At 38.3% G+C, this 13542-nt stretch overlaps 1 protein-coding gene and 1 long non-coding RNA gene across 4 annotated transcripts in view; one reads left to right on the top strand and one right to left on the bottom strand.

The window, feature by feature from the left end:
• LOC100748737 (zinc finger protein 1) overlaps nucleotides 1–13542 on the top strand; it is a 32779-nt gene that overhangs the window by 9584 nt on the left and 9653 nt on the right. Inside the window, exons 1-2 of one of the 3 annotated variants that reach the window (XM_033322917.1) lie at nucleotides 6377–6443; nucleotides 13402–13536. In XM_033322917.1, the coding sequence (XP_033178808.1) occupies nucleotides 6392–6443; nucleotides 13402–13536 (187 nt within the window). In that variant the 5' untranslated portion in view covers nucleotides 6377–6391. Of the gene's footprint in view, nucleotides 1–6376; nucleotides 6444–10021; nucleotides 10278–13401; nucleotides 13537–13542 lie in introns of those variants that run through there. The other 2 variants (XM_024370284.2, XM_012390128.3) reach the window with 2 other exon arrangements.
• LOC117152149 lies at nucleotides 7825–8922 on the bottom strand. The gene is made up of 2 exons (XR_004462422.1): nucleotides 8286–8922; nucleotides 7825–8166 (listed from the first exon to the last, which is right to left on the bottom strand). It is a non-coding gene; the product is annotated as an uncharacterized LOC117152149 (long non-coding RNA).

Here is a 13542-nt window from a genome sequence, read left to right as displayed (position 1 = left end):
TTTTAGGTACATATCGTTGAAAAGCCGAGGGCTGGTTTAAAAAAAGGAGATCGATAATTTTACTTTGTGTACACGTTTGATAGACTATATTTTTCATTTTTCTCAAACATTCTGTGACTTTGTTTTCCGTGATTATTGCACTGTTTGCCCTCACTCCAAATTCCAAAGCATATTTTACCGCTTTTTAGGCTGCCTGTAGCGTTAACGTTCAATTCTTAAAGTAACATAGTATTTTCGGCAGCCCGACTACGACGTATCTAACTTAAGAAGTACGAAATCGTAAATGGTGTATGGATAAGTTGCACGTTTAACACCGCGTCAATGATAAACACCGCTGAAAGTGTCGAGAATATCAGAGACTTTTGTAAGAAAACTTTCGTTCCAACACCATCCACGTGCCTGGTCGTGGCTGAAACAATTGCAGATACAAAGAACAATGAAATTTATCGTAAAAAAATGGTCGAAAGGTAAGAACAAAATCGTCGATATCGAAGAGAGAATGTCTCGATGATAGGAAATATTCGAAATTTTTAGAAATAGAGCCACGTCCTGTTAGCAAAAACGTCAAATACTTTTGGTATAAATCTCGAAGCGGCGAATTATCCTGCGCGTTTGGTACATCCATTTTTCTTCTTCTCTTGACCATTACGCGATTTTCAAGCGTTTCTCTCGAATTAATCGACGAAGTTGATACGACCGATTGGACGACATTTAGCCCGCGGCCAATTGGTGCGCGCGTCCCATTGATTGGCTGGTGCGTACACATAATACCGTGGAATAACGGTGCCATTTGTGTTCAATCACGAACGTTGCCGAAGATTTACCGCCATCGAAGTTGTTCCCATTTGCGTCGTTCGGAAATTGCTGTTTAATACGCCATTGTAAAATGCCTCGCTGCTTCCTCGTTTTTTTTTTCGGAGCACGATTCTTCCTTCTCGTTCGTGGAAATAAATACTTAGATCGATGATATACGTCTTTCAGATCGTCTCTTTTCCAGCATCGTTTGCAAATTGCCATTTGATACACCGCAGCAAAACGGTGTATTTTACGCTTCGTTGATTCCAACGTTTTTTCGCTTCACGATCGATCTTTCACGTTTGTGGAAGCAACGTAGTTTCTTGATCGACGATCAGATCGACGATATCTTTATGCAAATTTAGCAGGAAAATCAAGCTGCGAGGTAAAAGGTGTAACGGATTCGAGTTTGCCAATATATTATTGCGAGTTATACGAAACATTTTCAGACACTGGCGTTGACCTTGTAAAACATCGATTTTTTTTTTTACTATTTAATTTATACTTTAGAATTTGTCCAGCTGGACATTTGGTAAATTTGTCTAACTTAATCGGTAAGTAACACGTGGATGGCTACCCCCCCAGTGAGAGACCATCTTCGAATTTGATTGTGTAAAACATCGATGAGACGATCGTCACGATTATACCGATAGAATCGGAAACGAATGTGGAAATGTATATGGGAGTTAGAAGATATTTATTGCGATAATGCACTTCATAGAAGTGAGCGAAATATGTCAAGAACCAAATTGTTCATTACCTAGGACGAGACTCGTTCTACTTTCAGAGACCATCTTTGGCACTAATTATCTACCTTTAGGTCTAATTTTCTGCAAAATATATTTGCAGGGAATTTATTCTACATACAATTTCAAATTGCTTTCAAATTTCATCGATACAATCGCGACAAATCGTGTCCCGCTATGTATACCAATAAGACGTATAAATGAACATAAATTTATATAACGATACAATACGAACATCCTACGTTTCTACTGTACGATAAATATTCAAAGTACGTTGTCGCGAGCCAACGCACTTTGCCGTAAATCGAATTCTCAAAGGAGTCGCGTACCTGCCACTTTCCCAAATTCTTTAAAATATCAACCCTAAAGCACTCCGACCAACGTTTATCTTACACGATTTCATATCGTTATCCGCAGAAAACGAAAAGCTATTACGGAGAAAATTGACGAGATTACGTAAGATATGCATCGATTGAAGTGCTGCGGCGCTTTTCAAATTCAAGAAATTTCAATCAAGTGGAGTCAACCGCTTTGGCCTGCCAGCGTTTCGAATAAAAGAATCAAAGTGAACGCCGACAAGATGGCGCGATGTTCGTATGGGAATGAACCCAAAATGAAGAGAATCATCGGCATCACGTGCACAGTCGTATCGTTGGAACACGCTGACCGACGATGCGTTAATAGAGCAATCTTTGTCGAAGAGCAGCTCGTACGGGGATCGTTTCTGGTCGGGCACGCGGTGCGAGCGTCGCCACGAAAGTCGTCGGGAAGTGGTTTGAACGTTGTGGAAGATGGCGGCCGCGCCCTATCAGGCTCAATGACCTCTCCGACAAATCGTTTACTTCGCACGCGGTGGCGGCGTCAGCGGGATAGACGCGCCGCGCCGCATCTTCGGCGCCGTGCGAACGCGCCTTTATGGCCTGTGTGTGATCCACGTTGCTCGAGTGACGTAAGCGAGTTCTCATCCTTCTCCCTCGACCAAGGTGTTGCCCAAACCTAAAGTTCATCGGGGCCCTTTTTTCTCTCTTCGTTCCTCCTCCGTTTTGTGGTTGTACGCCGAATACGCCCATCATGGCTCCCGTTTCTACAACCCTTTTGTCTTCGTCATTTGGAACGTCTTTCGCTTTGATTAAATATCCCGCGTTAGCGGATTTTTTCTATCTTTTTTTTTTATTCGATTATCTTCTTTTCTTGCGTTGTTAGCCGAGTTCCATTTGCTTTGCGAAGCATTTATTGAATCATTCGGTGTTTGTATCGTGGATGTGGAATTTCTTCTGATTCGATTAAGTCGACGTTCTTTTTTTTCTTTCTTAGAATTGTTTGCTCTTCTGATCCGAACCTAATTGATCTTTATGATACATACGTACATATTGTTTTTTACAACAGTGCACCTTTATACAAACGTGAAACCAAGTCTGTAAAATGCCGCGGTATTTATCTGAACAGAACAAAATGGATCGTACGTAATTCGATAAAATAATATAAAACAAAGAACGTTACGCGTCCATAATTTCCTCATAAAACGAAAGAAACTTTACGGACAACCTAATACAGGCTGGGATTGGATGTTAATCCTGTCTTCCAAGTTCACATTCGAAGACACTAATTCAACAGAAGCGTTTCTATACAGAAACCTGACCTTCCTTTCTTCATGCGCGAAAACGTATTATCTTTATCGCTACATTATGATGACAAATATCAGGTGTTTGAGATTAGAAAGTCTCTTGTTGTTACCTGTAGAAAGAGTATAAGACGCTCGAGCTGCTTTGCTTCTAAAAATTTCGAACCGCTATCGTACGAATGAAACTAAAAATTAAATAATACAAAATTCACCGCAAAGAAGTGACTCTTTGTAAAAAGGAGTCTAAAAAAATATACATTTATCAACGAATCGCAGTACATACGTAGCAGGATAGTAAAGACGAAATTTCCCGAAATTTTCTACTAATCGCATCATCTTTTGAATAGCCAAATTATCTTAAGCCCCGAATTAATTCGAATCTCACGTTTCTCATACAGAGGCGTTAAAACCTTTTTTTTCAGTAAAATAATGCTGTATTCCGCGATATCTACGCTAATTATCAGCGAATCATAATACTGCGATACTAAAGGTGAAATTCCTCGAAGACCAAGAGAACGATCGGTCTCGTTTCCTCTGATAAATAGTTAGCTCGAACGCGGACCACGTAACTGCGATCTTTAAAAATAGAAACAATGAGACACGCGGTTTGATGCAGCGGTAGACATTGGCACGTCGTCTACAGTCTAGAGAAACTAAAAGAATCGAACCAGTCGTTTTACCGAGGCATTACGAGAGAAATTCGCACGATCGTTAGCCGATACACGTGTCTTTCCGCTAAATAATTATCGCGCCAAGCGTGACTTCCTCGAAATGCTTGGAGAGAGCATAGGAGCAAGCGTTCATCGCCACGTGACAAATCGCCCTCCATTTAATTTGTGATGGAAAGCCAGAGGAAACTCTGTCGAAATTTATGGAAAATGTAGTCGAAGATGATGAGAATATCACAAGATTATCCTTTTTATTGCGTTCTGTAAATCGATTGATTAAATATATTCGTTTGGTCGCGAGAGGATAAGATTGAAAGTTTTTCAAATTTATCGTAAAATCTACTATCGCTTGTGTCTCTTTTTGGTGAATTTATCGAAGCAAGCCGTTCGTTTCGTGAAAATGAAACGTGAGTCGTAAACCTTATTTTAACAAAATCAAGCGATTGATAAAAAGCGGAATTGGTCGCTTCTGAGAGTTTTTAATATCTATTTTCCTATCTGTAGTACTTTCTCTGGTATCTACTATTGTCTATCGATCGAGGTAATCGAGAAGACAAAAGATACAGAGTCTTGCAGCGAGCGTACGAATGAATTAAAAAAATTATATAAATGATAAAAGAAAAAAGCAGGACGAAGCAAAAATTTGGTAAATGTCATTAATTTCGCTATCGGACAGGAAGCCTAGTTTCTTGCACCGACCGTTTACGACGTAAGAAAAATGTAGCGCACATTGCCTCCGTGTTTTGCAACACAGTTCTTAATATTCCTTTACCGCGATAAGATAAATGATGCAGCAGTGGCATGGAGCAATGCATCGTATATCAATCGCGAGAAATTTGATCGTGTTTTGTTGTGTTTTCTCCGGTATTTTCCAAGCTTTCTTTACTATTTTCTATCGATGATACTTCGTAGATGAAAAGCGTTGAATACTCGTCAAATTTTCGAAACTCGTCGAAAAACTCGACTAGCACTTTCAAAACTATCGAGATTTTCAAGATTTCTAAAACCACCAGGATTTTTATGAGTTTCGAACTTCGAATCGTGCTCGAGACGATTCGAGGTGTCTCAGATGTTATCGCTGCTTCTGACCAAAGATGATTTCGAAATCAACGAACGCGGTTGCGGCTGATCGCGAACATAGCCGAGATTTCTTGGATTTCCTAGAAACTCTCGTGACAATTGATCTCGCGGACGAAAGCCCACTTTCCGGAGGCAATCGACACGCTGCCACTTCATACGATAATCTCCGGAAACGTCTGTTGCGGTCTGATGGATCGCAACATCTCGAAATTAAATCCTAACTATTGCTACAAGCGAACGAAGAACAATCGCGAGAATAAGGAAAGAGAGAAACGGGAGATCGATAAGAGAATTAAATATAAATACAAATGAAGCAATAGAATAGCGACAAGAAGAACTTTTCGATTGTCGTATACGGATCAAGCCTGAGAATGATAAAGCCAGTTTCTTTTTCTGATAACGAAATACCATAGAAATGTGGAAAGAAAGGGCACTGAAACAATAAGAAGTCAGCTATTATTATATATATTTTGTACATATCTTAATTACCCACGTATCGAATCTTACGAAAGAAATCTATACTTGGAGTGGAAAAATTATAAAATTACCATAGAATGTAAAAAGACACGTAAACGGCGAACGAATTAATAATAGGAAATCTTTCATCGATAAGAGATTTAAATCGAATTCATCAAAACTGAGAAAGATAGACAGTTTTAGTATCCAACGGAGAAATTCGTTGCCACGTGCCAATATTAATTAACTATGAATTTATGAAACATGTGACCACTAATTAACTGCGAATTTACAATGTATTAAATAAATACCATGTAGCAACATTAATCAACTATAAACCTACAACATGTTCGAGGAAGAAATATTTCATTTTAAAAATTAACTCGACCCTCCGATTCAAATATCCTCCGCTTCCTTTCTGTTTACTCAGATTGCCAGAAAACGGAACTGTCTCCTCGCAAACAACAATTCCTCGATTCACCGGTGCAATGGTTTCTCTATATCCACGTTGATATCGACGTGGATCTGCCGCATTGTATTCCTGGTTCATAATCGGCTGGCAACAAAAATAATTTCGCCGTAGGAAGAACACAAAGAGCGACGCGATCTGCGATCGAAAACAAGAAAAACAAGCCATCGTTTTGTGGCTTTCAACTGAGAATTTTTCTACCTTTCGGTAGCGGCGTGCGGTATTCCACTCTTCAACGAGGCAAAGAGAAAGAACAAGCACGCGCGAATAAAAATAAAATACGCCGCGGGTCGCCGATTCGCTGTGTTCGATTCGCGCGCGCCTCGCGATAAAAGCCGCATCAGAGGGAAAAGCCTTTGATACACTCGCCACGAACGGTGTAACGACGTCGTTAAAGCCGTTTACCTGCGTACCAAGGAAACCTCTATTTACGATTCTTCTTTGGTACGCGTTCGTTACAGTTCTACAAATACCTTGAGTCAATCTATGAAGAAACGTTTTGCTCGATTTACACGAATTTAATGGCGAATAGACGTTCCGGGTTTTGTTTCCGCCAATGTTTCTCCGGTTCCGGGAATCGATTGATAAATTGAAAAAGAAGGAGAAACGTACGTTTGTATTTTTATCCGTTATTTATCTATTATTTATTCATTTATTTGTTTACGAGTTTATTTTGACCCGATCCTGTTAAGGATAAATTCGTATTTCTGTGAATGATCGCGCGAAGTAATGCTTGTATTTTTTCTAACGCGTTGAATTTCTAAATAATATGTTAGAGTCCATGGCAATGACGTAAATACTGACGTCTGTATGAAGATAATTCAACACGAAGTTCAATATTACAGCTAAAGATCGGTGATTATATTTTCGTTTGCTTTAGTACCTTTTGTTTCGATATTTGCTCCTATATGTTTAGGGAAGCTGATATATATTTGTAGATAAAACGCGGAATACGTAGATTAGAAAGTTTGTTCAAGAGGGAAAACTAATATGTATGTTAGCTTCATTAGCCTGATTTGGTTACTAAGGATTCTGAGAATTGGTTGATAAGCCGGCTAAGGAAAAATGTGAGTTCGTGTTTTCGTGATTACAGATATGTAATGATTGTATAACAACGATTTCCTAATGAGTAATATTTTTAAATAATATCTGAGAAAGTACGTTTATGATAGTGGTGAAAATACGTCTGTACGAAGATTAATTTAAACCAAAATTCGATGTCACAGCTCAGAATTAACCAATTAAGAATTAATTAGTATTTTTTTCATTCTACTTGAAATATCTTTTATCTAATATTCGGCTTTACGTTCTTACGGAAACCGATATACAGGGTGCTTAAGGTAATATCAATCAACGTCATTCTCTAAGCAACAGCAGTATCTTTCTGTCTCTCTGTGTGTCAAGCGAACAGATATCGAATAGGACGAAACGAAGTAATTCAGTCTAGTTGGGATTATTAAATGTGCGATGTAATATTGCAGTTATTTTATATTTGGGATTTTATATTTTCTAATGATGTCATTTGATGGATGAAATTGATATCATGCCTATCCGAAGGAGCAAAACAAAATTAATTAATAATTAAAGGAATTAATGTAACTCTTTTCTTTAGTATGCAAATCAGACTAATAAAAATAACATTTCAGTTTTTCTACTTAAACGAACTCTCCAGTCTACGTTTCTCACTTGGTACCTACCATTTATATAGGGTGGTTGGTAACTGATGGTACAAACGGAAAGGGGGTGATTCTACGCGAAAAAAGAAGTCGAAAATATAGAGTACAAATTTTTCGTTTGAAGCTTTGTTTTCGAGAAAATCGACTTTGAATTTTCGATGGAAAAATTAAAAAAAAATTTTTATTCTATATTTCCGACTTCTTTTTTCGCGTAGAATCACCCCCTTTCCGTTTGTACCATCAGTTACCAACCACCCTATATAAATGGTAGGTACCAAGTGAGAAACGTAGACTGGAGAGTTCGTTTAAGTAGAAAAACTGAAATGTTATTTTTATTAGTCTGATTTGCATACTAAAGAAAAGAGTTACATTAATTCCTTTAATTATTAATTAATTTTGTTTTGCTCCTTCGGATAGGCATGATATCAATTTCATCCATCAAATGACATCATTAGAAAATATAAAATCCCAAATATAAAATAACTGCAATATTACATCGCACATTTAATAATCCCAACTAGACTGAATTACTTCGTTTCGTCCTATTCGATATCTGTTCGCTTGACACACAGAGAGACAGAAAGATACTGCTGTTGCTTAGAGAATGACGTTGATTGATATTACCTTCTGCACGAACCAACAGCCTAATCCCATTCTGCCATATCAAAATTCCATCGATCAGATGAATATCTTGCAGATCACGAGATCGACGATCGAGTTGATCGCCTCGATGTTTCGAGGCGCATGAATCTGAGATTGCGTGATATTACTTACAATTTGCTTGGCCAGTTTCTGCATTCCGCTGACGTCACTTGATGGCGCATCCTCTTCCCTCGCTCTGACGATCGCTGAGAGATACGCATCTGCACGCAGTCTCGATCACTCGGATGATCCACGCCTGAGATAACGTTCGTCTATCCTAGATCGATCTGGTCTGATCGTTTCAAGAGGTCTGTAACGTTCAAAACGAATTTAAGAAACCCGTTCCCGTAGTCGTCTGTTGTATTTATTGCTCGTTTTGTTCATGAAATCGACGCTGGTTTATCGCTCGTTTCGTGCAGTACACGAAGAATGAGAATTTGTAAAAGTGTGCAATATCGACGCTCCTCTTTTACTTTGAAACTTGTTAACTTCTGACGAACTTTTCGTGAACTACGATAGCCTCGTTGTGAACTATTAAACGTTCTCGCTACGCGATTAACTTTTTATTTATTCGTTAGACGTTCGTTATTCTTAGAAGGACAGTATGAAGGAAAATCGCGATCATCTCGCTACAAACTGTATTTAGTGCCCGTTGTGTTTCAACCGCGCCATCGAAATTCTATTACGGAAAACCAAAATCAAAAATTCGATGATCCGCATTCTGTAAAAATCAGCATTGTTTTATCGTATCTTGTATTTTATCTAATAGAAAATTGTATATTCTCAATGATTAGAAAAAGGCAGGTTTATTCCTTCTTTTTCTTTTTTCTTTTTAAGAATATCTATATTCACGATATCTGTACGATAATAGTTTATTCAACGATTACAATATCGAAGTAGAAACGCTGCAAAAATCGTACCACCGTAAAAAGTCGATAAGTTAAACGCAAAGCAACATTAGCTATTCTCCGTCATTGACGACAAATGATTAAAAGTGTGTTAACCTCGGGGATAAACCTGCCTTTTTGATAACGTTTTATTAGAATTCGATAACGTTCTAGATACTCGTTTTATGAAAAGTCACGAAATTAGCGATCGAGTCGCCAGTTTCGTAACGATGTTTCGCGCAACGTGATCGCGGTCGTTCTTTATCGTCCGCGGCAACGATCACGGGATCTGTACGCCGCTTTTCAAGCCTCCACCAACATAATCGAGATCCTCGAACGGTACTACGTATAGGAGGAAGGCAGGAAAGGTCACGGCTCTGACCCATTTCGACGTTTTATCGGCCTACTACGCGAGCAAAGTTCGCGTCTCGCGGTGCACGAACTGGTCCGCGCTTCGTGGAACGAGATTACACGCATACGTGACTTCCGTTTTCTCGCCTCTTGTTTTTCCACCGAACGTTCTGCCCTCCTTTATTCCCCTCTCTTTTATTTTATTATTCTAGGCGCGGTGGAAATTTCAAAAATCGCGAAATATTCTCGACATTTGCGAGCTGTGAAATCGAATAAATATCGTTGGTGATGTTTAGAAGGCTAAACGAAGATTGACGTGTGTATGTCTGATTATTGTACATATGGTGGTACAAGCGGAAAGGGGGTGATTCTACGCGAAAAAGGAAGTCGAAAATATAGAATAAAAATTTTTCGTTCGACGCTTTGTTTTCGAGAAAATCGACTTTGAATTTTCGCTCGGTACGCGTGCACTTTATCGCGTCTCGTTATAACGGATCTCACTGTAGATTTTTAAAAAAATTAAAAAAAATTTTTATTCCATATTTTCAATCACTCCCTTTCCACGCGTACCAACCACCCTGTATATATGTATTAGGTTTTGCTAAAAGCTTTTCTCGTTTTATAAGGAAATAACAGATGCATCACATTATTCGTTTCATATTGTTTTTCTTTATATTATTCTTATTGTCGTCTTATTATTGCTGTTATTGTTCTATTGGAACAAAACGGATGGATTCAGTAAAATAATACAATGCAATAAATACTGTGCGTTTATTATTTTCTTATAAAACAAAAGAAACTTTTGAGACGATCTAACGTATATACGATCATCAACACAACAGGTGTCTGTAGAGATTTATGGAAATATTGGGGAAAAATTTGAAAGGTAAAGACCAACGTGTTTATGTGTTATTAACGTGTGCGATTATCGAAGTATGGAACAAAATGTATTATCTGACCGTAGATTTAAACGAGCTGCGATTATCGAATAAGGGTTTCAACAAGATTTTTAGAAACAGTGGCAAAGAATTCTGTGTGAAAGTAAAACTTGAGAGTAGAAGCCAATATATTCGTATAATTATTGAATTAAAAACAAAATTCTCCTAGTATAACGATTTTATTGGATCGATACATCTTTTCGTACGATAAAAGCGAAATTTATTACAAATTACGGGATAAATAATGACTTGAGAAAATATTTTGTTAAATCCTGGCGAATGACGTTATATTGGCCATGGATTTCGCAGAATTGGAATTTATTTCAATAGTTGGCCTTTGAAAATATTTCGCGATATTCTTGTTTATATAGTGATAGTGATGAGAAAAATGTTTATGGTATATCTGAGTCGTATAAAGTGCAGTCTTCAAGGTAACTCCTTATAAAATAAATAATCTAAATTCGCCTTCAGTCGTCTCCATAAATTAACCATTAACGAGCAACGAGCAAAAAATCCACGCATCTTCCGATATATTAACCGTGCATCGATAGAACAAGTCGTTTTTTTTTAAATAAAAATTGATCTTCCACGAAATATATTTCCGAATGGAATTTCAGTCTCGGATTCCTCTGCCCAAATTTAGCGTTTGTATCGGGAAAAGTTTGAAACATTCGACTCGACAAACGACTGTAATGCAACAAAAGAACATCAGCAAGTATCCTGGAAATTTCCTGCAATTTCTTTTGGAAGCCTGGAGCGATAAAGAATATTCGAACAGGAGAATTGAAACCATCGATGACCTTCGTCAGAAGGAATTTTCGTGAACGTATTCGAACGATTCTCGTGCACAAGCTGGCAGAAAGTGTTCGACTATGTAGGCTGACTCACGACGAAATTTTATCTTGGCCGGCGATTTGCCAAATATCGAATCGTCGCTTGTAGCTTTCAGTAGCTTTCTCTCAACCGAAACGATACTTTCGTCCTCCGATTCCTCTTGCTCCACGGTCCATGTTGACTGCCAAGGAAAATTCGTTTAGACGCGGTTAACCACGGTACACGTAGTGGAAGAAGCGTCGCGGTGTTTGTATCGATTACTCGTTAAAACCATCGCATCGTCGATGTTTATGCAATGTTTTTGCGGCTGAGGAAAATCGGAGCTGTGGCATTTTTCAGCGGCAACCGCGAATATTTAATCGTTCGTTCGATTTATCAGAGGCGTTATCGTCCGCGATAGTTTGGCACACTTGTGACGAAAATAACTGGAACTAAATGCTTGGAGTTTACGAGTTACAGCGGCGGACAAAAGAAAATTTATAAAATGAAGAATGAAATAAAAGGATGTTATAATTTTACAAAATGAACTTATATTTAATAAGAACGAATGAATAAATATAATATAATACCACGGAATAAACGACCGTTACCATAACGAGTAAATAATTTTTAGTACAAAAATTTGCGATGTATCGATTAAAAATTTTCTTCTATCCTCCATTGTATTTTCATTTTCCATTGTGTCATATTATCATTCTCCCATTTGATTATCAAGCGACGATAAAATAAGAAAAATCAATAAAAACCTACGTATCATGTTTTTCTCCCATGATCTTCGAAACATATAGTTCCTTTTTCTACGTGCTGTGTTTGACAGCAGATTAAAAATACGCTTAATACGTTTAAACAAAAGAAAAAAGACGCATGTTCCGTCATTTGCCTGGTTAAAGAGTGCTCGGGACATTTCGCGGATGTGTATTTATGAACGTCGACCGAACAACGCAGAATGTGTAGTGATACCGTCTTCAATTGGTCTCGTTCACGAAGACATTCGCGTCTCGCGTTTTACACTGATCGTATCTTAAAGCTCGTTACAAACGGTATTCGATATCTTCTAGATTTTACCGACATCGTTCCGCTGCGTCTTGTCATCGAGCTCGTATAAATTTTTATGCCCCATGGTTGCTCTATTTCCGGTTTACAATAGAGTGTAATCATGTTTGTGTTTGATCGACGTCGTTTTCTGAAGCAACGTAGTTTCGGCAAGTACGGAGGAATTTACACGATTGTGGTAAAATAAAAAATTTATTATCAATCCCGTGTAGCCGTCTTTGCGTACAAAGAGAAAAAAGTCATATTTCAAAGAGTCATATTTTCCGATTTTTATAAAAAAAAAAAAAGTGATTTCAGAATTCGATTCTGTATTATTAAAAATAGTTTCGAATTAACTACGCACTGTATACTTTTGCAATATTCAATAAACATATGTTATGTACAATAACGTACAAAATAAAGATTACAAAAATCATAATTTTTAATAGTTGAAAGAACTCTCCATTCGTGGTCTATCTTTTCTTCATTTTTGTTGTATATCTATGGCCGTAAAAGTGGAAATTTGCAGAAAAATCCTTTCCATTCTGAAATCGTATTCTAATGATAAAATTAACAGGCGATGCAACGCACGTGCAGCTATTATAGAAAAAAAGTACAACAAAAGTACAACAACCTTACTACTGTAATAAAACCACTCTCTTATCGCACTGCCCGGCAAAAAAGAAATTAAAATCTCCTTGCCCATGTCCAGAGAGATATAAATTTCCGCGAAAATCCTCCGCCCTGAAATCCCACTCTGGCGATAAAATTAGCCCGTTGATCCAATGAACGCCGAACTCCGTAAAAAGAAAGTAATTGCAAATTTTTAATCGCGATACAAAGTACACGACAAACTTGCTTATACGCGTGCTCTCTTATCACGCTTCGCAGCAAAAACGAAAACCATTAAAAAAGCGACGCTTCCAAAGAGACGAAAAAACCCATAAAACGAGGCAGGGCCTATCTCTGGCGAGCACGAAAACCCCTAAAACGCAACCGCGTCCATGACAACCTTATACAATCGTGTCTCTATGGTCTGTTATCGCATACCAATATGTACTACGCTATATACGTGAAAAAAGAAAAAAGGACAAAAAAAAAAAACAAAGAAAAGAAAAATAGAGGGACTAGGAGTGTTGGTTAAAGAGAGAAGAGCAGAGTGGAAGCGAGATATAACGTGGTGCACGTGTGTGGCTGTTGTTTCAGGTTGCAGCGAGGACGAGGCAGCAGGTGTCGTGAACGTGGAGGTGGGCGGAGGTTGCGCGGCCGGGGCGCCAACCACAGGAAGTGGCGTTGGAGGTGGTAGCGGCACAGGTAGCGAAGCCGGTGGTGGTGGTGGAGGCGGTG

Source organism: Bombus impatiens, unplaced genomic scaffold (genome assembly GCF_000188095.3).
Source record: "Bombus impatiens unplaced genomic scaffold, BIMP_2.2 scf_0724, whole genome shotgun sequence".
In the NCBI taxonomy this organism is placed as follows: Eukaryota; Metazoa; Arthropoda; class Insecta; order Hymenoptera; family Apidae; genus Bombus; species Bombus impatiens.
The sequence above is the reverse complement of the archived record's forward strand: the minus strand, read 5'-3'. Positions and strand labels throughout refer to the sequence as shown.